Source organism: Meriones unguiculatus, chromosome X (assembly GCF_030254825.1).
Source record: "Meriones unguiculatus strain TT.TT164.6M chromosome X, Bangor_MerUng_6.1, whole genome shotgun sequence".
Taxonomy (NCBI): Eukaryota; Metazoa; Chordata; class Mammalia; order Rodentia; family Muridae; genus Meriones; species Meriones unguiculatus.
Genome location: NC_083369.1, coordinates 132945717 through 132970612, shown reverse-complemented (window position 1 = coordinate 132970612; position 24896 = coordinate 132945717). Strand labels below are relative to the sequence as shown.

Genomic DNA, 24896 nt, shown 5'->3' with positions numbered 1-24896 from the left:
TGCATTTCAGAAAATTATATGGTGAATTACCAACTCTAGCACTGGTCCCTTCTCTAAGCCCTGTGTGGAACCTGATTGGAGTCAATGCTCTAAATTCCTTGGCCTTCATCTTTCCCCCACTTGGCCTGGTGCCTGTAGCTCATGGGCAGATCAGAGTCCTTATATAAGAAATGAAACATCTCCCAAATGTGACAGCATTTTTAGGTGCCATTGTAAAACTGGTGTGTTATTTCCACCTCTATTTTGCATCACTCTTCCTTTTTTTAGTAATCCTATCATGTTCTTTCCCACTGTTTCTTCAGACAGACTTGGTTACAATTCTTTTCATTTCATGGTGATTTTGTTTTTTGGGAGAGCAAACCATGGTGGAGCTTTGGTGGTCCTGGATCTCACTATGTAGAGCAATCTGGTCTTGAACTTTATAGAGATCTACCTGTCTTTGTCTGTTGAGTGCTGAGACTAAAGGCATGTGCCACCATGCCTGGTTTTATGATGATTTTAAGGCCTTTGCTTGTCACTCTCAGTGTTTTCCATACTTTAAAGCTGAGTTTCTCTACAAGAAAATAATTGTGTATATATCTTGTCCAGAGAAATGGCACAGTCTATAAAGTGCTTGCTGCACAAAAGCATGAGGACCTGAGTTTGTGTTCCCAGGACCCATATAAAATTCTGAGTGTGGCAGCAGCCTCCTGTAATCCCAGTGCTCGAGACAGTAAAATTCCTGGAGCTCACTGGCCAGCTATTTTTGCCAAACCATTGAGCTCTAAGTTCAGTGAGAGATGCTGTTTCAAAAAAAAATGAGGCAGAGAAGAATCGAGGAAGATACTCAATTTAACTTCTGGCATTAGTACCCATGTTTGCACATATGAACATGTACAGACACAGACACACACACACACACACACACACACACACACAAGCAAAATTCAAAGCATACTGAATGGGTTTGGAAGAAGATGTTCTAAAGAGACAGGACTTCTTTAAAACAAAGCACATGAAAAACTTTTATGCAGCCTGTACTTCAATTGGGACTGCTCCAATAGATGGATACCTAATTTCATTACTTTGATGCATAATACATTGTAGCTATTTATGGATGTATGTGTGTAGGGGAGGCGGTGGGCATTTGTATGCCACAGTTACATGTGGTAGAGAACAACTCTCTCCTTCCACAATGTGGGTCTCAGGGACTGAACTCAGGTAAGCTTGGTGCGAGGTACCATCTCACCAGCCCTGGTCTTTACTTTGAAAGGTACTATCTAAAATTATCAACTTAGATGTGTTAGGTGGAGCAACAATGATGCCTTTGTGAAAGATGATAGCTAATGAGTCCTTCACAAAGAAAAGGCTTTAAAACGGTGATGAGTATACTTTAATTAACTTCTGGCTTTCCTTTAATTTCATAAACTGGATCTTAATCATATAGTAGCAAACATTTTCAGGTACTTCATCAGCAGGTCACTTCAGCAAAAACGAGTTATTCTGAAATGATAATATAAACTATGAAACAAGGCAGTCAGCATGATTTTATTGAAATGTCTTAGTAAATGTCACGGGATCTCAAAATTCTCTGGTCTCTAAATCCTGAGCAAGCACTGCAAAGAATATACTCCCGAATTTAATTAACATTGTATCTAACAAAGGAAAAATAGCATATGAATATCTATCAGTAGACTAATGAAATTTAGGTGGAGGCTAAATAATTTTGGTATATTCACGTCTTCCTGGTTCCCACTTTTGGGTAGATATATGCCTAACCTACCCTCATTTCATAGAATTAGACAAAGCTGATCGATTTCATGATTCCCCTTATGGTTTTTTTGTTTTGTTTTGTTTTACCACAAGGAGCAAGGAACAAGAAAGTTCTGGCTTTAAGCTGCTCGTGAGGCAGCCTTCATCATTCTGGCCAAACTGAAATCAGCCAATACTTAAAATCTGTGTTTTATTTTTACTGTGTAAGTCTCAGTCCAATCTAATTAGTTCATAAATGTATTCAGAGGTACTTTAAAATACTGACTCAGGTCAAGTAAAGACAGAAACTATCAGTTTCAGTGGACAGCCAGGTAGATTTTTTTTTTTTTTTTAGGGTGGGGGTTAAAGTCTGAAGACCATTATTTTAAGATTCACTGTAACACATTAAGCTTTAAATATCTTAGATTTAATAATTATCAACTAGCTTTTGTCATGCCAACACTTTGAGACATGTGCACACATATATCAATCTGTCTCCATGTAGGTGTGCACAAGTGTGTCTTCATTCTGCATAGGCATAACACCTAGGAAATATAGACATCACACATTTATCAAAAATAACATTTGTATAGTGTCAAACAGAGTTTTGACACATGTCTAGCCAAGACTTTATAAATAGTCTGTACCACAGAGCTGAACATCCCAGGTGATGGGACCGCTTTCTCCAGAAAAGTTACAAATACATACTGTCAAAATGCCCATTTCTATAACAACATAAACGATACTTTCTAACTTTGCTTTGACTTTTGCAGCTCTGAAGTCTGATATTCTAGAGTGCGGGTCAAGCATGCTATTCAGGTGGGTAGGAGTTTCTACCTGCGGAATTTAGGACTGGTTTTTTGGTTGTTTTTGTTTTATGACACACGCTATCAACTCTATACCCCAGGCTGAGCTGGAACTCACTATGTAGCATAGGCTGGCCTCAAGCTTGTGGTAATCTTCCTGATTAAGTTTTCTGAGATCTGGTACTACAGGCATGAACACCTTGTTAAAGATCATTTTTATCAAGAATGCAATCAGTGAAATTCTTCTTCACAATGCTTTTTGAACCCTTTTTGAAGATTATTTTAATGGAACAACTATTTCCTTTTGAGTCCATTGTTTTGCAGGCATCATCTACAGCTACATCTTAACAGCTTTACAGAGGATAACCAGTCATTAGAGATTTAGTGCTTCTAATTACAAAGGGCTAAAGACATTTAATTCAAGTTAATTAAGCAGTATTTGAATAAATCATTTGATAGCACTCTGAAAACATCTCCATTTTATTTATGCAAAAGAAACAAAATAATAATCAGCTTAAAAATGTGAGAGTTCAAAGAGTCTTTCTTTTGGTGCAGAAGAAGAAATTATTGGGGAAAATGCAAAGTAAAGGTTATTGCTGAAGACTGAGAATAAGATGATAGTATATGAGCTGCATCCTAGAGTAATTCACTGTGGCCATGAAATCATTGAATACATCCTAATGTGGCACCCAAATCATAGTGATCACTGATCATAAATTGTGAGTTTCATTTAAGTTAAGAGTTATGACAAATCCTCAAAGTAGTGATTAAAAATGATACAACCTTATATTGTTTTCAATATATCTAATATCTATTTAGAAAGTCAGTATGTCAGTGACCATCTTAGGCTCAATAAAATTCAGTCCCAATTAAGGACAATAATAAAATAAACCCATTTATCATTTTTAAAAAAGAAACAAAAAATTCAAAATGCGTGATAGTATAAATTTTCCAAGGTTCACTCTGAAGTAAAGGCTATTTAGGATTTTCTCCAAATGTCCACTGGCATTATCATTATGTATTTACACAGAGGTTTTCATCGGCAGTCACCTTTGGCAACCTCAAAATATATGTATGATGGATTTCCACAGTGCAATTTTAGACTTAAAAGTTGTTGCCTCAAAGTACTAAGAAAGAATGAGGAAAAATATTTCTAATTAATATCAGTTTACTTAAAGACCAAATAACTACCGCCTTCCTCTGGCCCTACCCTCTACAAACTGGAAAGAAGTAGTCTTGAGCGTTAGAAGGGAAGACAAGGAATCTCAGAGTGTACATAGATAGGATGCTTTTGCCAGTGATCATCCTAAAATTGCTGAGTCCTAACGCTAAGACAGCAGGCAGAGAAAGACTGTGAGAAGTTAGAGGAGGCTTGCTCCACCTTCAGTATCCCAATCCGGTCTATAGTGGGACGTGGCTGAACAGGTAGGACACAGATTCTCCATTGTGGGTTCTTCGAATGGCCTCAGCCAGGATCATTGAAATGTCAATCACCTGAATAATAAGGGGGGGAAAAACACACAAGACGGGAATGAATTCTATTTCCTTAAAAGCTGAAAATCCAGAAAGCCTAGAAATGTCTTTTCTAGGTCACAGATGCTATGTTTTCGTCAAACATCCTTCATCCATTTCTTTGAGTAAAGACAAACAACTGTGGGTTTTATTTATCTCCAAAGACATCACAAACAGCCAAGCCGACTACTATCAGTTCTTGGGAAGATTTTCAGGGCAGGTTTACCCACAGATGGTCCCTTCTTGGGACACTGTTTAAAAATTGGTTTTCTATATTCACTGGCAGAGGCTTTTCTCTACTCTTTTTACAAAATACAACAACCATAACCTTTTGTTTAAGTTACAACTTTCATTTTACTTAAGTTTTTACTATAATCCCTGCAGCCATGTATAAAACATGGCAATGTTTTTCATAAAATATTATAAAGCAAGTCCTATACAACCTATCTTTCTACTTGGCTTTGTTTCAATTTTAAATACTCACCAGTGTTTTTAAAATTCTTTTACTTACCACCACAACCATCATCATTATTAAATGTGTTTGTGGGGTGGGGGGGGAGATGTGTGTGTGTGTGTGTGTGTGGGTGGGTGGGCACACATATGCCAAAGCATGCATATGGAGGTCAGAAGATGATTTTGTGGAGTCCATTTTCTCTTTTTCTGCCTTTAAATGGGCTCCAGGGATGAAACTCAGATCACCAGGCTTGTGTAGAAGTGCTTGCCTGCTGAGTCAGCTCACTGGCCCCAAGAAAGTTAAAAACAGTGAGTGTCTGTCATGATAAAAGCATAACCATGATTATTTAACCCTGGGGTCAGCAAAATACTTTTGCTGTAAAATATCATAAAGTTAATGGTTTTGGTTTACTTCTGTATCAAACATTCAGTTCTCCATTGTGGTGCAAAGGCAGTCAAAGGTAGTCACAGGCAACATAGGGGCAAAAACCGAGTATGCGTCAATAAAAACCTTATTTAAAATAGACTTGGGCTAGACTTGGCCTTTGGGCAGCAGTCATTAAAGTATTGTTGATCATGGATAAAAACATAAGGGACCACTGTTCTATTTCCTTGTATTCAAACGACCTCTTTTTTTTTTTTTTTTCTCAGCATGATCAGAAATCATGAAGAGCACCACCGTGTGCCATCTTCATGTTCACTGAGGGAACCGGGTGGCTCCCTCAGTGAGTGGCTAGGGGTCCATGGAAGAGCAGTTTGAAATCGAAGCTGCAGTGGTGTTGAGTGACTACTATTGATTCTCTGGTAATCTGTGGGCATATAGCCAGGAGGATAAGAAGAATTTAGCTCTCCGAATATGATTAGGACAGCCTGCTGCTTCATATGCTCCATTTTCAGGGGACTATATAACTAGGGGTAGAGTTGTTGGGCTAGACCATAAGTATATTCTTAACTTTTGATTTTTAGTGTTGGCCATGCTAGGCAAGTGCTGTAACAAGCTATTTCCCCAACTCTCTTGATGTTTTTTATATTGTGATTTTATTCATCTGCTATTTCTTTTGTTCTTCTCTGTCTATCCACTGAGACATCTCATTGGTGTACCATATGCTACTTTTGTTTGTTTGTGAGACAAAATTATGTGTACCTTGGGCAGGTCTCATGATAATCCTGCCTCTACTTTCTAAGTACCACCATACATAGATCTTTTCCTGTTCCTTTTTACAGTTCTTTTTTCATAGGTAATGTCTCATCCCTCCTAGGGTGGCTTTGAATTTAAGATGACCTTGAATGTTTAATCTTTCTGCATCCAAATCGAATGCAGGGATTGTAGGTGTGCACCACCATGACTACTTTATTCAGTGCTGGGTCAGGAGCACTCATGCATGTTACGCAAGCACTGAACCAACAGTAATGCATCTTCAGCTTCCTTTCCTCCCCTCCATTTTCTTCCTTCCTTTCTTCATTTTTCATTTGCTATTTCCGAATAGTGCCCGTTAACCTCTTGATTCTGGCCTTTCTCAGGGAACTAACATGACTGATAATCTACTGTAACAAGAAACTTCTGTCTCTGCTAGCATCTGCTTAGCAAACAGAAGGCTGGATGTTACTTCAGAGTCAGAGGCAGGTGCCGTGATACATTGTTCTGCCTATGTGCCTAGTACCTGAATCTTGGAGCAGTGTTGTATTTTGTCATCTTGTGGAATTGTGTTGGTGACAACAACAGCTTCAAAGGGAGCATTATTAATTCTGGAAATAGCTGGCCCAGAGAAGATTCCATGGGTAAGGATAGCATAAATTTTGGTGGCACCCGCTGACAGTAACCTGCAAAATAGAAGACAGAAAGTTACCAGTGGTATTGCACATGTGTAACTATAGCATTAGGGAGGCCAAGACAGGAAGACTTAAGTTCAACACAAGCCAGAGCTACTAAGCAAGGCCCTGCCTCAAAAAAATTAAGTGGCCACAAATATTAAAATATTCTTGAAATACTCTACCTTGTCTCAATATGACAAGTGAAAAGTGTGTCCTATAAAAAAAAGGATGGGACAAAATCCATTTGAATTTATTATCCCAAACTAGGATCTTTTAAATGTATGTGTTTGCAAAATTCTTTTTGTTCCATTAAATCAAGGATTATCGACCTTGTCATTTATATCTATATAATTATTTCTCATAGGGGTTATCTTGTCCATTGTAGGAAAATTCAGTAGCATCCTTGGTCCACATACTAGCAACACTCCCATGCCCTTAATCGTGACAACCAACAATATCTTTCGACATTGTCAAATATTGTCCAGGGAACAATCTATCCCATGTTGAGAACCAATAGTACTAAAACATATAATATACAATCAAGTCAGAATATTACCAGTTGAGACAGTGAGAGCATCTCAAACTGTATTCCACAGCCATGTGTGGCAAGGAAGTCAGGGAGGTTCTTATCCTGACAAATATTGTCCTATAGCCTCTAGAAAGACACATGAGCTATGAGGCTAGCAGAAATGCTGGGTTGAAGGAAGCAAGGGTGCAAACAAGTGAAAACAAAGAAACACACAAACAAACCAAACACCCTGTCTTTCTGGGCCTGATTTCTAGAGAAGCACATTTTCTGACCCTTTTTAAATGACCTGAAAGTCCAACCTGGAAAATGAAAAAGCCCGTGGCTTTTTGTTGTGGGTGGTGTTTGTGTTTTCTATCAGGGAAATGGGACTAGGAAAAAAAAATAAACCTAAATTCTCCTTTGGCCTACTGTCAAGTCACCAACAATAATTAAGACAAATAGGCTAAATTTCAAACAGTGGATGTTCAGTGTGTAAGTGTACTTGCCACCAAGCCTGACAAGCTGAGTTTGATCTCTGTGATTTATAGTGAAATGGGAGAATTGACTCACAGAAGTTATCCTCTGACTTGTACCATAGCTGTCCACTACTGTACCATAGCATGCATGCATTCCCAAAATGTATGCACACATACACACACATGCAAGCACACACAAACAACTAAATAAATAAAATAATATTTTAAAGGGTTGTTTTTATACCTATTTACCTAAATATACCTAAATATTTAAAATAATATTTTAAAAGGTTGTTTATAAACATCTCCTTATTTCCTAAGGAGGTGTTTTCTTGTCATGTTCCCTGGACCACCCCACGTACTTATCTGCAGCATGGCAGATGGTACCACACGTGTCAGCCATGTCGTCCACCAGGATGGCCACACGATCCTTCACGTCACCCACCAGAACCATCCGGTCCACTTCATTTGCTTTCTTTCTCTCCTTGTGAATCAAAGCAAAGTCCACATTCAGTCTGTCTGCAATTGATGTAACCCTGTGGAAAGAAGCAAAGGAACATATTAACAGAGTCAATCTAAGAATTTATTATTGGGCACTAGGCTGGGGAAATAGCCTGATTGTAAAATGTTTCCCCTGTAAGAGTAGGACCTGAGTTCAATCTCTAGAACTCATGTTTAAAAGGCCAGGAGCAGTCCACTTTTGACACACCTCAAACCCAACGTTAAGGAATGAGACTCAACTTTACAAATTTACTAGTGACAATTTTACTTTAGTTTCCTTGAAAGAAGACCATAACATCTGTTTGAATCCCAGACAGAGAGAAAGCTATAGATTCTGCCATTCTTTTAAGACCTTCTTCTAGGAAAAGCCAACTGTTTCTTTATTCAAAACAAAAAAATAAAAACCCAAAGCAGCCTTTCCCTGTTGCCAGGTGCACCCAGTGAGCAACAGCATCTTCTGAGAGGCAGACCTGGTTATGGTCCTAGGTCTAAGAAACACTGTAAACAAAATGAAGAATCTGGTATACAATGAATTTTGACATCCACACCATATATATATATATATATATATATATATATATATATATATATATATTATTTTTATTTTTTTTTCTGAGCCATCTCTCCTTCCCCCGCTGGTTCATTTCTCTTTTTTTTGTAACTTTTTAAAAATTTTTTATTAATTACACTTTATTCATTTTGTATCCCCCCATAAGCCTCTCCCTCCTCCCATCCCGATCCCACCCTCCCTCCCCTATTTAACCAAAGCAAAACTACTATTTTTTTTCAAACACAACTGTCCATAAAATTTGCAAAATAAAGCCAAGATACTTAACTCTGCACTTTAAGGTTCCTAGTTACTCTGCCTTGGTGACCTGCAGAGTGACTCTCCACAGTATATGTTTATACAGTCCTGCTGGGGACATATAATTTATGTTTTCTAAACTATGCATCTTTGTCTCTGTTGTTGTAAACATTTTTAATGCAATTTTTAAAAGTTATAACAAAATTCTGCCCCGAGAAAACAGCATTTCCAGTGATAAGTTGTTGTTGTGAACTGTGTCCTTGCCCCTGAGCCCTCATTCCTCTGTCACAGAGACTACAACTTCCATGTTCAAATAAAGTGTGTTGTTCTTGAGCTTTAAAAAAATTAAAAAAAAAAAAAAAACAGGAATGATGGCACATGCTTGTAATTCTAGCACTGAGGAGACAGAAATAGCCACATCCCTGGGTCTTGCTGGGGAGTTGTGCTAGCGTATTTAGTGAACTCCAGGAAGGCCCTCACTGAGAAACCCTGTCACAGGATGTTCATTAGCAAGTATGAGTCCCTGAGTTCCATCCCTAGCGCACAAATATGCACACACACACACACAACTTGTTTTTGAAAAACACAGCTTAGGCATACAGCAAGGAACCATACTCAAGATAATGAAAAGGATTGGGCCATGCTTGTGACACCAGGCATAGTTGAGACTATACACCATATGATCCATATGGAAGAACACACATGTGCACAGTCCCTATGGTTACAAAATGGCTAAATTTTTCTTCCTTCTAACTTTCAAATTTTTAATAGTAGATGATCAAAGAGCATATAATCAGAAAAGGTTACATATTAAGGACCCATTTTTATCTACCTCTCACAACCCTTTATAGTTGTATTTAATATGTATGTGCACACACACACATACATGCATGCAAACATACCTACTATAGGGATAGTTCTTTCTTTCTCTCTCTCTCTCTTTCTTTCTTTCTTTCTTTCTTTCTTTCTCTCTTTTTATTATTATTAGTTACATTTTATTAACTCTGTATCCCAGCTGTATCCAACCCCCTCATTCCCTCCCAATCCCACCCTCCCTCCCTCATCTCTTCCCCACCCCCTTCCAAGTCCACTGATAGGAGAGGACCCCTCTCCTTCATTCTGATCTTTGTCTATCAGGAGTGGCTGCATTGTCATCCTCTGTGGCCTGGTAAGGTTGCTTCCCCCTCAGGGGGAGGTGATCAAAGAGCAAGCCAATCAGATTATGTCAGAGGCAGTCTTGTTTCCATTACTGTGGAACCCACGTGGTTGCAATGGGCTACATCTGTACCTGGGTTCTAGGTTATCTCCATGCATGGTACTTGGCTGGATTATGAGACTCTGGAAAGACCCCTGTGTTCAAATTTTCTGGTTCTGTTGTTCTCCTTGTGGAGCTCCTGTCCTCTCCAGATCTTACTATTTCCCACTTCTTTCATAAGATTCCATTCACTCTGCCCAACAGTTGGCCATAAGTCTCAGCATCTGCTTTGATAGTCTGCAGGGCAGAGGCTTTCAGAGGCCCTCTGTGGCAGGTTCCTAGCTTGCAGAAAGACACACACAGTATATACTCACTCATACAGACATATAATATAGGATAAACCTATTAAAATCTGTACATCTAAAGAAACTAATCAAGAGGGAGGACCCTGGATAAAATGCTCAATCCCCATCCCAAAAGGCAAAGAGACTGGACATCAGAAGAAGAAGAAAACAGGAACTTTCTTTCTTAATCTCTGTTCCTCATCGATTCAATTAAGCTTCATGTACTACTCAAGAGTGACCTCCTGTGGCAAGACAAAACTTTACTTGGAGAGATTTGGCCCCAAAGCTTTCTCTAGAACACCAGACTTAGATTTTCCAGATAGATATTTTTTTTCCAGTGAAATATGACTTTGCATTAAGCAAAGAAAACAACTACTTCATCAACTATATATAGCAATACTACCTGCTAGAGTGTTCCAGTGGGACTGTTAATTAGAGAACAGCCCATACCAACACATGATGATGACAAGAAGGTATAGCAGACAGGATAAAGAGAAAGGAGGTGATACAAATTCTTACATGTGTATCCCTAAAGATCCTGGCTTTCCCAGCAGAGGGAACAGGAACAAGGGTAGCTAGATGAAAGTGTTCTGAGTACTTCTAAAAGAAAAAGAACATTTTAAACTTGGTCACTTGCTTACTCTGGTTCTCTCTCTCTCTCCCTGCCTCCCTCCCTCTTCCCCTCCCCTGTCTGTGTGTGTGTGTGTGCGTGTGTGCATGTGTGCGTGTGTGTGTGTGTGTATGTTTGTGTGCGTGATGTAGTATATGTATACAAGTGTATGTAGGTATATATGCCCAGAGGCTAGAGATAAGCATTAAATTTATTTCTCTATCAGTTGCTACCTAATACTTTGAAGCAGGGTCTTTTCACTGAACCTGGAGCTAGGTTGTCAATCAGCAAGCCTCACTGATCATTTTGTAGCTAATCTTCACTGTGCTAAGGTTACAGGGGTATGTGGCCATCCCTGGCTTTTTTAGACAGGCCTTGGAAATTTGAACTCAGGTGTTCATGCTTGAGTAGAAAGAGGGCTTACCCCCTCAGCATCTCCAAAGCCGCCTTCTGTAATTTTTAAAAGTAGGAGCTGTCAAGTAGATAGAAGAAATTAATATGTAATAAAAGATGTTGTTTCAAACCAATAGAGAGAGGATGGATAATTCAATAGTTCCAGAATGACTAGATAGCTGGTAGAAGAGAGAGAAAATTAGATTTTCATTTTACTTTTTATTTCCCAATAAACGTCAAATGCAAGAAAAATCAGAACATTAAAAAAGAAAAAGAGATCTTTAAAAATATCCAAAATCACAAGAGAAGAAAAAAATTAAGAGAAAGGCAAGTGCTTCATAATCCCAGAAGCCAAAATATGAAGCAAGTATAACAGTAAGATGGTTTTCAAAGCCCATCATGGAATGAGCATATAAAAAGAGGAGGACATTAAAAACCAGGGGAAATACCTGAGACTCTCATGAAAGGCAGAGCTGTAATAGCCCACCTTTGACAATCCACAGGTAGAAGTCTCAAGGCAAGACAACAACTTTTTTTTTTCATGGAAAAACCATCATGTTATAAAGGATGACTGCCTTCACTCACAACAACCCGAGTTTACAGGACGACATACCATAAGTCACCTGCCTGGCATGTCAAATGAAACTGATAACTGATAACTGATATGAGCAAGGCTGGGTACCAAGACACTAGCAACCACACTGGCCAATGTCACTGGGAATGTTTTTTTTTTTTTTGGCTTATACCTTTGGATTAGAAGTTCTACTTTTAGGAATGCATCTTACTTAGACAAGGATGCAAAATGTCAAAGCAAGTCTACTGCTTCTGGACTCTACAAACTACAATGTCTATGAGTTAATAGCCAGGAGTCATGGGAATGATAATACATCTCCACATAAGGGACTATATTACACAGCTATAAAAACAACCAGGTAACCCTGAGTATAGGCATCACTATCCCATGGAATGGTTTCTTGCACTGACTAGAAAGGAGAAGGAATACTAACACCATTTGCATGTTTTCCTGACCAAGAATGAAATGTGACTAGCTCTTTCATGCTCCTGCTGTTGCGCCTTTGACAGAACCAGCCATAGGTAATTAGGGATACTATGGAAAGAGTAGGGATTGAGAAATTACAGGTTAAAGAAAGAGACAGAAAACTTAGGATAGTGTCAGGAGGGCGTTCAGTCAGTACTGAAAGCACCAAGTTTAATCTACAGCTCCCTTTTAAAAGACAAAACAAAACAATTCACCTTGGTACAAGGACAGTCAAACTTGTTTTCAAAGACCACATTCCTGTATGGCAGACATGGTCCAAGGTCTCGCAGACAAGTTAAAGAAACTTGCCAAAACCTCCTGCTTATTTCTGCTTCAAGGTAAAGGCTAAAACATGTTTTTCACTGAATATTCTATAGCAAAGCAGCTTGTGAGGCAAGCAGCTGTCCACAGCTTGAGAAAGAACTTTTGCTTCCTACATGCCTTGTTGACCATAATAGGCCATACCTTCAAATTACAAGACAAAAGAAATGCTTCCTTTCTTGAAGAATGATAAAGAATATCTGTTACGTAACTATGGGATCACTGCTAAAATATACCAAATACACCTTTTAAAAATCCAAGTGGAGAAGAGTGTGCAGCATCTATGCTATTTTTACTGGTGTGATCAAACACCTGACAAATAACTCAAAGAGGAAAGGTTTCTCTTTGTAACCCAAGTGCGCATACACAGGAGGCTGGGAAAATATTCCATGTTCAAATCATAGTAGTGCATTATAACCTGTGTCTATGATACAAGGTGATGTACTTTTGAATACCATCTTAACACTGGAAAGAACAACAGTGAAGCAGAGTAACTTTCTGTACTATTCTTTCAATTGGATTTAATTTCTTACCTTGTGCATGTATGTGTGATAATAAGTTGTAGAAATCAGTTCTTTCCTCCTATGAGAGTCCCAGGTATCAAATTCAGAATGCTAGGCTTGGTTGCAGGTAACTTTAGCTCCTGGGCCACCTCACTTGCCCCTACTTCAATTATTTTGCTGAACTCAAGAATGATATTTTTGTCTATATACAGAGACAATTTGGATAGCAAACAGGAAATGATCAAAAGAGCTGTATGTATTCGATTATTCTTTGGGCCAAAGATCTATTTTCTTTTTTCTTCATGCCAGACAAAACAGTCATTCACTTTATGACCAATTGATATAAAAATGTCTCTAAGTGCAGTCCTATAGAAGTAGACTGGTGTAGCTGAAGGCTTCAGTGGACATGGGTGGCAATTGCTAAGGGGTATGGAGAGAATATCCTGATGGTAGATGGCAGTGACAATTGCACAAATCTGAGACTATATTGAAAAGCATTGAGCTTTATACTTTGCATGGGTAAACTGTAGGCATATGAATTACAACCAACAGCTGTTACTATAATCCAATCATGTAATACCCCTGGTCCCCCTCCTTGGCCTAGGAGAAATTTGATAGATGTGAATGTTTGTTCTACCTCATGACTTCAGAAAGCTTTTGTACCAACTGCAAGCATTTCCAGGAGAAAAGACTCTGAAAGGTCCCACACATTGTTAAAAAGACATACAGTAACCAACCTCGATGTGCTGCCCAAGGTCACAACTGTGCTCATCATGCTTTGGGATACATTAATACAGTGTTACTCCCAAGCCCATCCATACCTAGTTGGGGGTTTGGGAACCTAACTGCCACTATCTTTTACCTGAGTCTCCTTCCTGTGCACAGGCACTTCCAGCCACTGTCAGAGGCCCCTCTCCAGTTACTTGCCCTCTTTTCTCTTCCTCTTCTGTGCTGGGAACCAGTCGCTGTTGGACAGCAACTAAGATCACAATGAATGTGCTCTTCTGAGAAGGAGGGTCTACAGTGCATTGAGCATTGGGACTACTTTATGGGTCTAAACTTGTAAGTGTCATTCTGGCTCTGCAGCTAGGCTGCAGGTGGATGAAGATATCAAAAAATGGGGAGAAGTTGCACGTGAATGAGTGGGAGTACACACACGCACACATGTATACACTCACATGCATCTGTGTAGTGCTGGGGATGGAATCCAGGACTTGTATGGATGCCGAGCAATGTTCTACCACCAAGCCACACCCAAGATCACTGCACATTTGGGTCGTTCTGAAGCTTGATGGTCACTTTCGACCCCAGACTCAAATGATTGACTCACATTCATAAGCCTCTTTACTTTAGCTGGTGGGTAGAGGTCTCTTTTAACTTTTCCTTTCTTATGGTGGCTCCAACCTTGGCAAGAAAATTCTGCTTCACCAAGTTTTTTCTTCTCAGGTGGCAGCTGGAAAGTTCTACAAGGTTTAGGGTCTTAAGGCTCAGTTTGCAGTAACCAGTCTGTCAGATCTGCAAGCACCTCCTTATTCTTGTTGCACTCTCAACACCAAGTGCCCTACTGGTCTGTAAACTCCTTGAGCTCCTTGGTTGACTTTGCCACTCATAGACCACTTCCTTAGGCTGTCACTATGTCAGCACAGTCAGTTTGCCTATAAATTTGTTCATTTGACAATCATTCTATCACACCTAAGTACTGGATAGCTGTATCCTGATGACATTACACACAGAGTCTGGGCACATTAGGCTGTCAGGGACGTCTGGCTTTGGATGATCAGAATGGCAGGTCACACTCTTCAGTGAATGCTTCCCTACCAACTCAAAGTCTAAAGTCTTTCTTCATAGGGATACTGCAGCCTGGGACTAATTTTTTGCCTTAATATGCATAGTCCAGGGAGTCCAGTACCCCAGGGAGACCATCATCATGTGCCTGTGGCACAGGCTTGTAACATGATTTCTCATGGTTGACTGCTTTCTCCTTCATTCAAAGGCCCTGCTTATTAGCTAGGGGATGGTCTTTCATTCCTTGCTTTATGGAAGACCCTGCATAGGTGAGAGAAGCTAAGCTGACAGCCCTTACCCCATCTTAGTTCTCTCCCCTAGACCACCATAGTCCAGTTCTGCCTCATCTGTATACAGGAAGGCTTTAACTATCTCACTTTCTTGATGTTCCATGTAGTCCTGCTCCATATATTCTTTTCCTTTGAAAAACTAAGTTCTATTCTGTCTACTCTAGTTAAGTGTTTGTAGTGAGAAGGACTAACTCAGCCAATTTTGTTAACAAAAACCCTTATTATATAGAGTGCACATATGTGTTTTATTTTTATGAATAATGCGAAATGCTGAGAGGGTGATCGGCTTGTGCCATGAAAAATGATGTGTTATATAACTAAAAGCAAGCTTGCTGGGGCAGGGATATAGCTCAGTGACACAGCACTTGTTTAGCATCTATGCAAAACTGAGTACTATCCCCAGCAAAACACACACACACACACATACAAACACACACACACACAAAGCAAGTTTTCTAAAGTTTTTCATGTACTTTTGTGTGGTGTGTATGTGTGTGCGCACATATGTAGAGGCCCCAGGTTAATGTCAGGAATGTTCTTCGATTGCTTTTACCTTATTTATTGAGGCAGTGCTCCACCTCTGCCTTCCAAGACTAAAACTACAGGGAGACCAGACCCTTAAGTACATCCAGCATTTATATGAGTTCTGCAGACCAAACTCCAGCCCTCATGTTTGTTGGGCAATAGCTTTTACCATTGAACTATCTCCTGCTGTGCACAAAACATGCTTTCTCACTGAAGACACAGAGAAATACTGAAATCAGGGAAGCAATAGGGAAAGAGAGAAGCCTGCATGGTATATCACTTGAATGGTACCTTTTGGCTCCTCCAGCATCTGGGGAAACGATGATACAGGTTCTCCATTCAGGGATGTTCTCCTGAATCCACTGAAGAACTGCGGGCTCGGCATATAAATTATCCACAGGAATATCAAAGAATCCCTAAGGGAAAAAAATCAATGTCACTTTGCAGGTTTGTTTTCTGATTGAATGTGAGATTTATTAGAGTACATGGTTGGTGGAGTCAGAGGTTCAGCACAGTGGAAACCATCAGGAGTGCAAGGCCCATTACATGCTTGAGTGACCATGAGTGGAGATGTATTTGCTCCACATTCACTGAGAAAAAGCTGCTTCTCAGCTAATACATCTTCAAATTCACCTGCATGAAACTTGGTGAAGTCTCACTTCTTTGAGATGTGGATTTCTGTCAGCTAGGAAACTTGAATTTGGACCTTGTATATGGTCTCAACCGTATGTTCTGTATTTTTGAGGTTGATATACATAAATATGATGGCCTAGCCAATGTGGACCCTGGCCACTGTGCCCTGGGACTTCTCAAAGGTGATACACTTGTCTAAAGCTTATACTAAAGAAAGCATGAGATAAGAGACATCACTATCCACCAGAAATTCTATCTCTAAGTTCCCTTAGAGAAACACATACAAGCAGCTCCCAAGTAGGATGCTGTTTGCTGCCACTGCACACCAGGCTCCAGAAGAAAAGGAACTTAGGCAGTTTAATTGGATGCAGATTTTTAAAAAGATAATTGCTATCTCTAAGTAACAGTTGAATTATTTATCCAAAAGATAACTTTATATAACAGTCTCCCTGTAGGTAATTGTAACAGAATTAAATCTAATGATAAAGATGTCACAAGACATCTTCCATTCCAATCCATTTTCCAGGCATGCTCTGATGGCCAGTGTACAGAAGGAAAGAACAGCACTGCAGGGCATAGAGGAAAACAGTTCACTTTTTGTTGTTGTTTTAGCATTTGCTACAAATCAAATACTTCACATTCATTATATATCATAAATAGGCACCATGAAATATGGCCTGCTTTCGTAACAAAAGAAGAAGTTGTGAAGAAATTAAAAATGTGTATTGCAGGACTAGAGAGATGGCATAGTTCGTAAATACGTAAAGTACCTGATATACAAGCCTAGCATTCTGCCCATTCTGTAACCTCAGTGCTAGGGAAGCAAAGGTAGGCACATGCTTGGAGCTCACTGCTTAGCCAAGTTATGTGAACTGATGAGCTCTGGGTAAGATAGGGAGGGACTGAGGAAGACATCCAGTGTTGACCATTAGCCTCCACATGTATGTACATGGCAGCATCCACATAAAAGGCAAACGGCCAAGAGAGTAGCTGTGCAGACTCAATCCTTTCAAAATTAGTTAACAGAGTTAGGACCTAACCATGGGCAGAAAGATAATGCTGGTACCTGGATCTGAGAAGCATGCAGGTCCATGGTGATGATGTGATCAGCTCCAGCAACTGACAGCATGTTGGCCACAAGTTTAGCAGAAATCGGAGCACGACTCTAAAAAAAAAAAAAAAGAAAGAAACAAAGATAGTCATGAAGTAACCAAATCACAGACAGAACCAATAAAGAAAATTACAAGTTATGACAAGATTAGATATATTTGATTCATTGCATTTAGTTACTAAATATTTATTATTACTTGGCACTGCTTGTTTCTGAGCCTGGTTCCCATGTAGTCCATATAGCTTTATACAGCTCATATAGCTGGCCTCAAAATTATTTCTGCAGCCAAGGATGGTCTTGAACTCTTAATCCTCCTGCCTCCACATCCTGAATGTTAAGATTATGGGTGTGTGCCACCAGGCTCAATTTCTGTGCTAACTAAGGCTGAAATGCAGGGCTCCCTGTCTCCTAGGCAAGTGCTCTACTGGCTAAACTACACTTTCAGCCTTACATATCCTGCTGTGTGGCCAAGCAACTGACACTACATGCAAAATACAAACATCAAAGGAATAAAGGTTTGTCTGTCTTGTTGATTTTCTCAAAGAACCACTTTTTTGTTTCATTGATTTTTTGGAATTGTTTTATTTGTTTCTAATTTATTGATTTCAGCCCTGGGTTTGATTATTTCCAGCCAGCTGCTCCTATAAGGTGTGTCTGCCTCTTTCTCTCTCTCCCCCCTTTTTTCCTAAGGCTTTCAGGTGCTGAAGTAGCTTGTATGAGATGTTTTCAATTTCTTCTTGAAGGCACTTACTGCTATGAACTTTCTCTTAGCACTGCTTTCATTGTGTCCCATAAGTTTGGGTATGTTGTGCTTTCATTTTCATTAAATTCTAGGAAGACTTTAAATCTGTCTTTATTTCTTCAGCTGTCATTGAGTAACAAGTTTTTCAGTTTCCGTGTGTGTGTAGGCTTTTTGCTATTTCTGTTGTCTTTGAGGTCCAGCTTTAGTCCATGGTGCTCTGACAGGATACAAGGGATTGTTTCAATCTTCTTTCATCCACTGAGGCTCACTTTGTGACAAACTATATGGTCTATTTTGGAGAAGGTTTAACGAGGTGCTGAGAAGAAAGTAAATTCTTTTGTGTTTGAGTGAAAGGTTCTGCAGATTTCTGTTAGGTCCATTTGATTCATGACATCTGTTAGAGTCATTGTTACTTTGTTTAATTTCTGTTTTGTTGACCTGCCCTTTGTTTAGAGTGGGGTGTTGAAGTCTCCCACTTAATCTGTGGGGACCTATGTGTGGTTTAATTTTTATTAATGTTTCTTTTACAAATGTGTGTGCCCTTGTATGTGGGGCATAGATGTTCAGAATTGTGATGTCTTCCTGGTGTAATTTTCCTTTGATGAGTATGAAGTGACCTTCCCCATCTCTTTTGATTAATTTTGGTTGAATGTCCATTTTATTAAATATTAGAATGGCTACTCTTGCTTGCTTCTTGGGTCCATTTGCTTGGAAAACCTTCTTCCAGCCCTTTATTTTCAGGTAATGTCTATCTTTGTGACTTGGATGTGTTTCTTGTATGCAACAGATTGTTGGGTCCTGTTTATGCATCCATTCTGTTAGTCTGTGTCTTTTCCTTGGAGAATTGAGTATGTTGATGTTCTTGAGAGAGATTAATGACCAGTAGCTGGTAGATCCTTCGATTTGGATGTTGGTTGTGACAGTGTGTTTGTGTGCATGGCTACTTTTAGTTTTGCTGTACTCAGGTTATTCACTTCCTGTGTTTTCCTTAATGTAGTGAGCTTTCCTCTGTTGTATTTTTCCTTCTAGTATCTTCTGTAATGCTGGATTTGTGAGTAGGTATTGTATAAATTTGTTTTTTGTTGTTTAATATCTTGTTTTCTCCATCTATAATGACTGAGAGGTTTGCTGGGTATAGTAGCCTGCGCTGATATCTGTATTCTCTTAAAGTCTGCATGATATCCATCCAGGCCCTTCTGTTGAGAAGTCAGGTGTGTTTCTGATGGGTTTGCCATTGTATGTTACTTGGTCTTTTTCCCTTGTAACTTGCAACATTCTTTCTTTGCTCTGTATGCTTACTGTGGCAGCAGGATTTTCTTTTCTGTTCTAAGTTTGTAGGTATTCTGTAGACCTTTTGTATTCTTATTGGCCTCTCCTTTAAATTGGGGAAATTTCTTCTATGATTTGGTTGAAAATATTTTCTGGGCCTTGGAGATGGGAATCTTCTTTTTCCTCTATTCCTATTCTTCTTAGGTTTTGTCTTTTCACATTTTCTTGGATTTCTTGGATGGTTTTTAAGATTTAACATTTTCTTGATGGATACATCGATTTTTTTCCATTGTATCTTCCACCGATGAGATTCTTCTGTCTCTTGTAGTCTGTTGGTTATACTTACCTCTGTAGTTCCTGTTTTCTTCCCTAAGTTCTTCCTCTCCAAGATTTCCTCCATTCGTGTTTTCTTATTTCTCCATTTCTTTCTTCAGATCGTGAACCATTTTGTTGATTTCTTTCACCTGTCTGACTATTTTCCTGTTTTTCCTTCAATCCCTTCACCCATTTGATTGAATATTCCTGTGTTTTTAATTTCTGTAAGTGATTTAATTGTTTCCTCTCTGAAGGCCACAGACTTTTGACTGCACCTTCCTGTATTTCTGTATGGATGGCCATACTGTTTGAGTTTATCTTCCTATATTTCTTTACAGATGGCCATAATCTGTTTGATTTTATCTTCCTCTTTTTCTTTATACATTTTATTTGTTTTCTTCATTATCCCCTTCATAAGCATAGATGTAAGATCATCTTCTTGAATTTCACTTATGATAAGGTGTCCAGGGCTACTTGCCCCTGGATAACTGGATTCTGGAGATACCATATTGCTTCCACTTTTGTTGGTTGTGCTTACGCTGTACTCTACCTATCTAGCTGTACTCTACCTATCTAGCTGTCTCAGGGGTTGGATGTTCGTTTCTGGTGCCTTCTGTAATCATGAGGTGGGGAGAATCCTCTGTGAAGAAAGATGGTTGTTCCTGAAGGAGGCCTCCTCTACTTTTTGGTATGGTCACCAAATGGCTGGTGCTTTTTAGGAATTGCCACAGCTCACCTCAGGCATATGAACCTTTGTGGTAACTGTGGTCGTTGGAAGTCAGGGGGGCTGTCCCCTCACTAGGAGTAGTCCTGGAGAGAGCTGCCTTTCTGCTGGTTTTCTTGCTTTGAATTTAGTGAGCTTCTGCTGTTTCTCTTACACTGTGTTTGCTGGGTGCAACTCTCTTGAAGAACGAGGCAACCCCCCGGTTTGGTCAGTTTGGCTACAGAGACAGGTTGAACTTTGGAGCAGTGTCTGGGGTCTGATCCCATGGATCCCAGGCTTCTGTAGGTCTGATGTTGGAGCTGTGTTCCCCAGTTTCCAAGCAGTAATAAGTGGCAGGTGAGTGCTCATGCATGCTGCAGGAGGCTAGAGCATGGAGACTGTGGAAACCCAGAAACTTTATAAGAGTTGGGTGTCCTGAGGTTGGACCTGATGCTTTCCCCACCTTGGGGTTTCCTCCCAATAGGGAATCCCTGTGTTCTTTTGGGGTGTACAGTTCAGTCTCAGATGGATGATTAGTAGAGTATGTAGGCAAAAGTGAGTGGCTCCCTGCTGGCAACTGGTTGCCTGCAGGAACCCGGGAACTTTTCCTGAGAACTTTTCCATGGGGGTGGGGGGGCAGCTGAGTGCCCTGAGGTCAGACCTGATGTTCCCCTCACCATGGGGTTTGCTTCCAACAGGAAAACCCAGTCTCTGGTGTCCTGGGACCACAGTTCTGTCTGGGATGGTGAGTTGGGCAAGCAGGCATGTGGCTCTTTGTTGGCAATCAAGCACTTGCTGGGACCCAGCAACTCTTCTGGGGTTTAGCTGGGTGACCTGAGAAGAATGGACCTGATTGCTTCCTACAATGTGGGGTTTCCTCTAACCTGGGAAACACAGTCCCTGGTGTTTTAGGGCGCAGAGTTTGGTCTGTTGATCACTGTGCAGACACTGCTGTCTTGCTTGTCAAACATAGTGACCTCTTGGTGCCACCATCTTGGATCCTACTGTATTTTTTGTTTTTTGGGATTTTTTTCTTCATTTTTATTTATTTGTTTACTTGTCTGATTTTGTAGCCCTAGCTGTCATGGAGCTCGCTATGTGGAACAAGCTGGCCTTGAACTAACAGAGATCCATTGGGTGTTGCCTTCAGAGTGCTGAGGTTAACCACATGGGCAGCCATACCTAGTGGGAAGTATTTTTCTTTAAGATATTTTTTTGTTTTAAGTTTTAGGTATTTTTTTCTGCATATATGTATGTATCTGCAAGATGGACATGCAGTGCTTTCAGATACAAGAAGTGGGTGTTGTATCCCCTGGAACTAGAGTTGCTTATGATTGTGAATCATTATGTGCATGTTAAGAACTGAACCCAGGTCCACTTTAACAGCAGAATCTGCTCTTTATTACTGAGTCATCCATCCAGCCTCTCTCTTTCTTATTTTTAAAAGATAGGGTTTTTTTGTTTTGTCTTAGTCTTCTCTGTGCTAACTATACATAAAAACTTAAGTTTCCATTTTTTTTTAAACTCCCCTGTCTGGTGTTACATGTTACCTTTTGGGGAAAAAAAAAAAACAAAAACAAAAACAATTTTCTCAGCTTTACTATCCAAATACTCTGGTCAATTTAAGTGTAACTAACTCCAGACTTCTCTCCCTTGCCTCTGATCCAACACCCTTCCCTGAATAGTAGACTGGGGCTGTTCCCTCTCTCTAGAGAACACCATAGCCTTGTCCCACATACTCAACTTCCCCTATGTTACCCCTTCTCTGCTAAACTCATGTGTATGATTCTTCGAAGTCTGGTTCACATATTGCAATTTTAATTGCCTCTAAGAATTCTAGAAATAATCCCTTTCTTTTAAGCTGACACTGTTTGGGTGACCGAGAACATTTGACTAGACAGTCTAGGAAGGGAATTAGCATAAAACTAAATAATAATGGTCTAAAAAAGAAACATGTAGTGATAAAATGATTCCTAATGATATTCTGCTATACTCAAAGATCAGTACCATGCTGATACATCATCATACAAGCTTCATCATGCAGTAGATGAGAATGAATATAGAGACCCACAGCCAGGCATTATGCAGAGGGAGAGACCTTAGAACACTCATCTCTCAATGGGATGTCTATTTCAAATCGTTCCCCTCAGACCTCAGGGAACCACATGGAAAAGGAGGCAGAAAGAGACAGAGGGAATGGAGGACAAAGTCCTCTAAATCGCCATGAACAAAGCTAATATAAACTCACAGAGACTGAAACAGTGAGCACAGGGCCCACAAGGGTCTGACCAGGTCCTCACATATATATTATAGCTTCCAAGGGAACTTTTAAAATAAATCATTTAATTGGGGGATTGTTAACAATTTCAGAGGGTGAGTCCATGGCCATCTTGGCAAGAAGCATGGCAGCAGGCAGGCAGGTGTGTTGCTGAGGAAGTACTGAGAACTTATATCTCATCCATATATAGAAAGATAGGACCTAGCCTGGCATGGTCTTTTAGAACCTCAAAGCCCAGCCCCAGTAACATACTTCCTCCAACAAGGCCAAATTTCCTAATCCTTCCCAAAAAGTTCCACCAAAAGCAGAATAGGTATTCAAACATGAGCCTACAGGGCTATTTACTTAAACTATCGCAAACCTATAGAGAGAAAAACAGTGTGGCATTTAAAGAGTAGTTAAGGCACTTGCTTTGCAATCATGAGCTCCTGAGTCCAAGCCCAGAATCCACATGTTGTGGTGTTGTGGTGACAAGTGGTTGTAATCCATGTGCTGGGAAGGTGGGGACAGGCATATACTTCTGGGCTCACTTGCCATCCTAGGCTACTGACAAGTTTTAGGCCAATGAGAAACCTCATCAAAGTAAAACCAAAACTGAACCCACAAAAGCAACAGCAGCAGACACCAGAAAAATGCCTTCTAAGCTAGTGCTCTTACTTATGCACATAGAAGTGTACTGGACTTGCACACACATGTTCCCCCAAACATAAAAACACATACAAAGTTTGCAAGATGCAAGACACATGTCAATCACATTATCATTGAAGTATGAGTATGAGCTTACAAATGATTCTGAAAAAAAATTCCAGGTTGCAGCCTCCACCCTCTTAGAAGCATTTATTTTCTTCCTGGCTCACAACACACTGTTCTTTCTGGGGAAGAGAACTAGCAATTACTGGGTGTCTACTACAGGAGCCTGCAAGTGTCAGCTCACGGGCTAGACTTGTCTGATGCTCGGTTTGGAGCTAGGGCTGGTTTCTACACTTGTAGAAGCATTGGAAAGCAGACAACAAGAATACGATTTTATAGCATTTCAAAGTGACATAAAGCAAGATGGCAGCCCTAAAAGGACACTGTGTCTGACAAGCAAGACAGCAGTGACTGCATAGCCACCAAAAGACCAAACTCTGTGGCCTAAAACACGAGTGACTGTGTTTTCCAGGTGAGAGGAAACCCCACAGTGTGGGAAGCAATCGGGTCCCTTCTTAGGTCACCCAGCTAAACCCTGGAAGAATTCCGGGGTAGGGCCAAATGCTTGGTCGCCAGCCCAGAGCCACATGTGTGCATGCTCCAATCACCAGCCCAGACTGAACTGTGAGACCCACAACACCAGAGACTGAGGTTTTTCAGTCAAGTGAAAACCCCATGGTAAAAGAAGAAATGGGAACTGACTGACCTCAGGTCACCCAGACAATCCCTGGAAAAGGTCCCTGGCTCTGGCAGGCACTCAGCCACCAGCCAAGAGATTCTCCTGCATGCCCAATTCACTGTCCCAGACACAACTGTGGACCCCAAAACAACTGAGACAGGGTTTCCCTATTGGGAGGAAACCCCAAGGTGAAGGACACATTAGGTCCAACCTCAGGGCACCTAGCTGAATCCCCCACTCCCACCACCATGAAAAGGATCAACCTGTCTCAATATCAAAACTCACCAAACGACGGGACTGCCTGGTTTTTCAAGAGGGCTGTGCCCAGGTAACACAATATAAGGCAGCAGCAGCTCACTAAATTCAGAGCAAGAAAACCAGGGGCAGGGCATCTGTCTCCAAGACTTCTCCTGGTGAGAGGAGAGGCCCTCTGACTACCAACAACCACAATTACCACACAGGCCCATACACCTAGGTGAGCTGCGGCAATTCCTGAGAAGCAACAGCCATTTGGTGGCCATACCCAAAAAACTAAGTAGACTTTCTTCAGGAACAACCATCTTCCTGCCAAGGGTATTCTCCCCACCTCAGGATTCCAGGGGGCACCAGAAACTACCAGTCAACATCTAAGATAACCAGGTGGGTAGAGGCCAGCATAAAAGCACAACCAACAAAAGCCAAAACAACATGGCATCTCTAGAAACTAGTTATCCAGGGGCAAGAAGCCGTGGACAACCTATCATAAGTGAAATTCAAGAAGATGATCATACATCAGTGCTTATGAAGAGGATAGTAGAGTAAAAATAAAATGCATCAAGAAATTGAGAAAGATAGTCAAGCAGATTATAGCCATCTGTAAAGAAACAG

At 40.3% G+C, this 24896-nt stretch overlaps 1 protein-coding gene and 1 pseudogene across 2 annotated transcripts in view; both read right to left on the bottom strand.

Moving 5' to 3' along the window:
* Positions 1-1349: 1349 nt before the first annotated feature.
* Prps2 (phosphoribosyl pyrophosphate synthetase 2) overlaps positions 1350-24896 on the bottom strand; it is a 45682-nt gene continuing 22135 nt past the window's right edge. Inside the window, exons 3-8 of one of the 2 annotated variants that reach the window (XM_060374316.1) lie at positions 17309-17407; positions 15901-16025; positions 7661-7834; positions 6164-6323; positions 3919-4031; positions 1350-1482 (exon numbers count right to left, since the gene is read on the bottom strand). In XM_060374316.1, the coding sequence (XP_060230299.1) occupies positions 3939-4031; positions 6164-6323; positions 7661-7834; positions 15901-16025; positions 17309-17407 (651 nt within the window). In that variant the 3' untranslated portion in view covers positions 1350-1482; positions 3919-3938. Of the gene's footprint in view, positions 1483-2988; positions 4032-6163; positions 6324-7660; positions 7835-15900; positions 16026-17308; positions 17408-24896 lie in introns of those variants that run through there. The other variant, XM_021626593.2, reaches the window with a different exon arrangement.
* On the bottom strand, positions 16493-16613 carry LOC132650203 (small nucleolar RNA SNORA70; annotated as a pseudogene).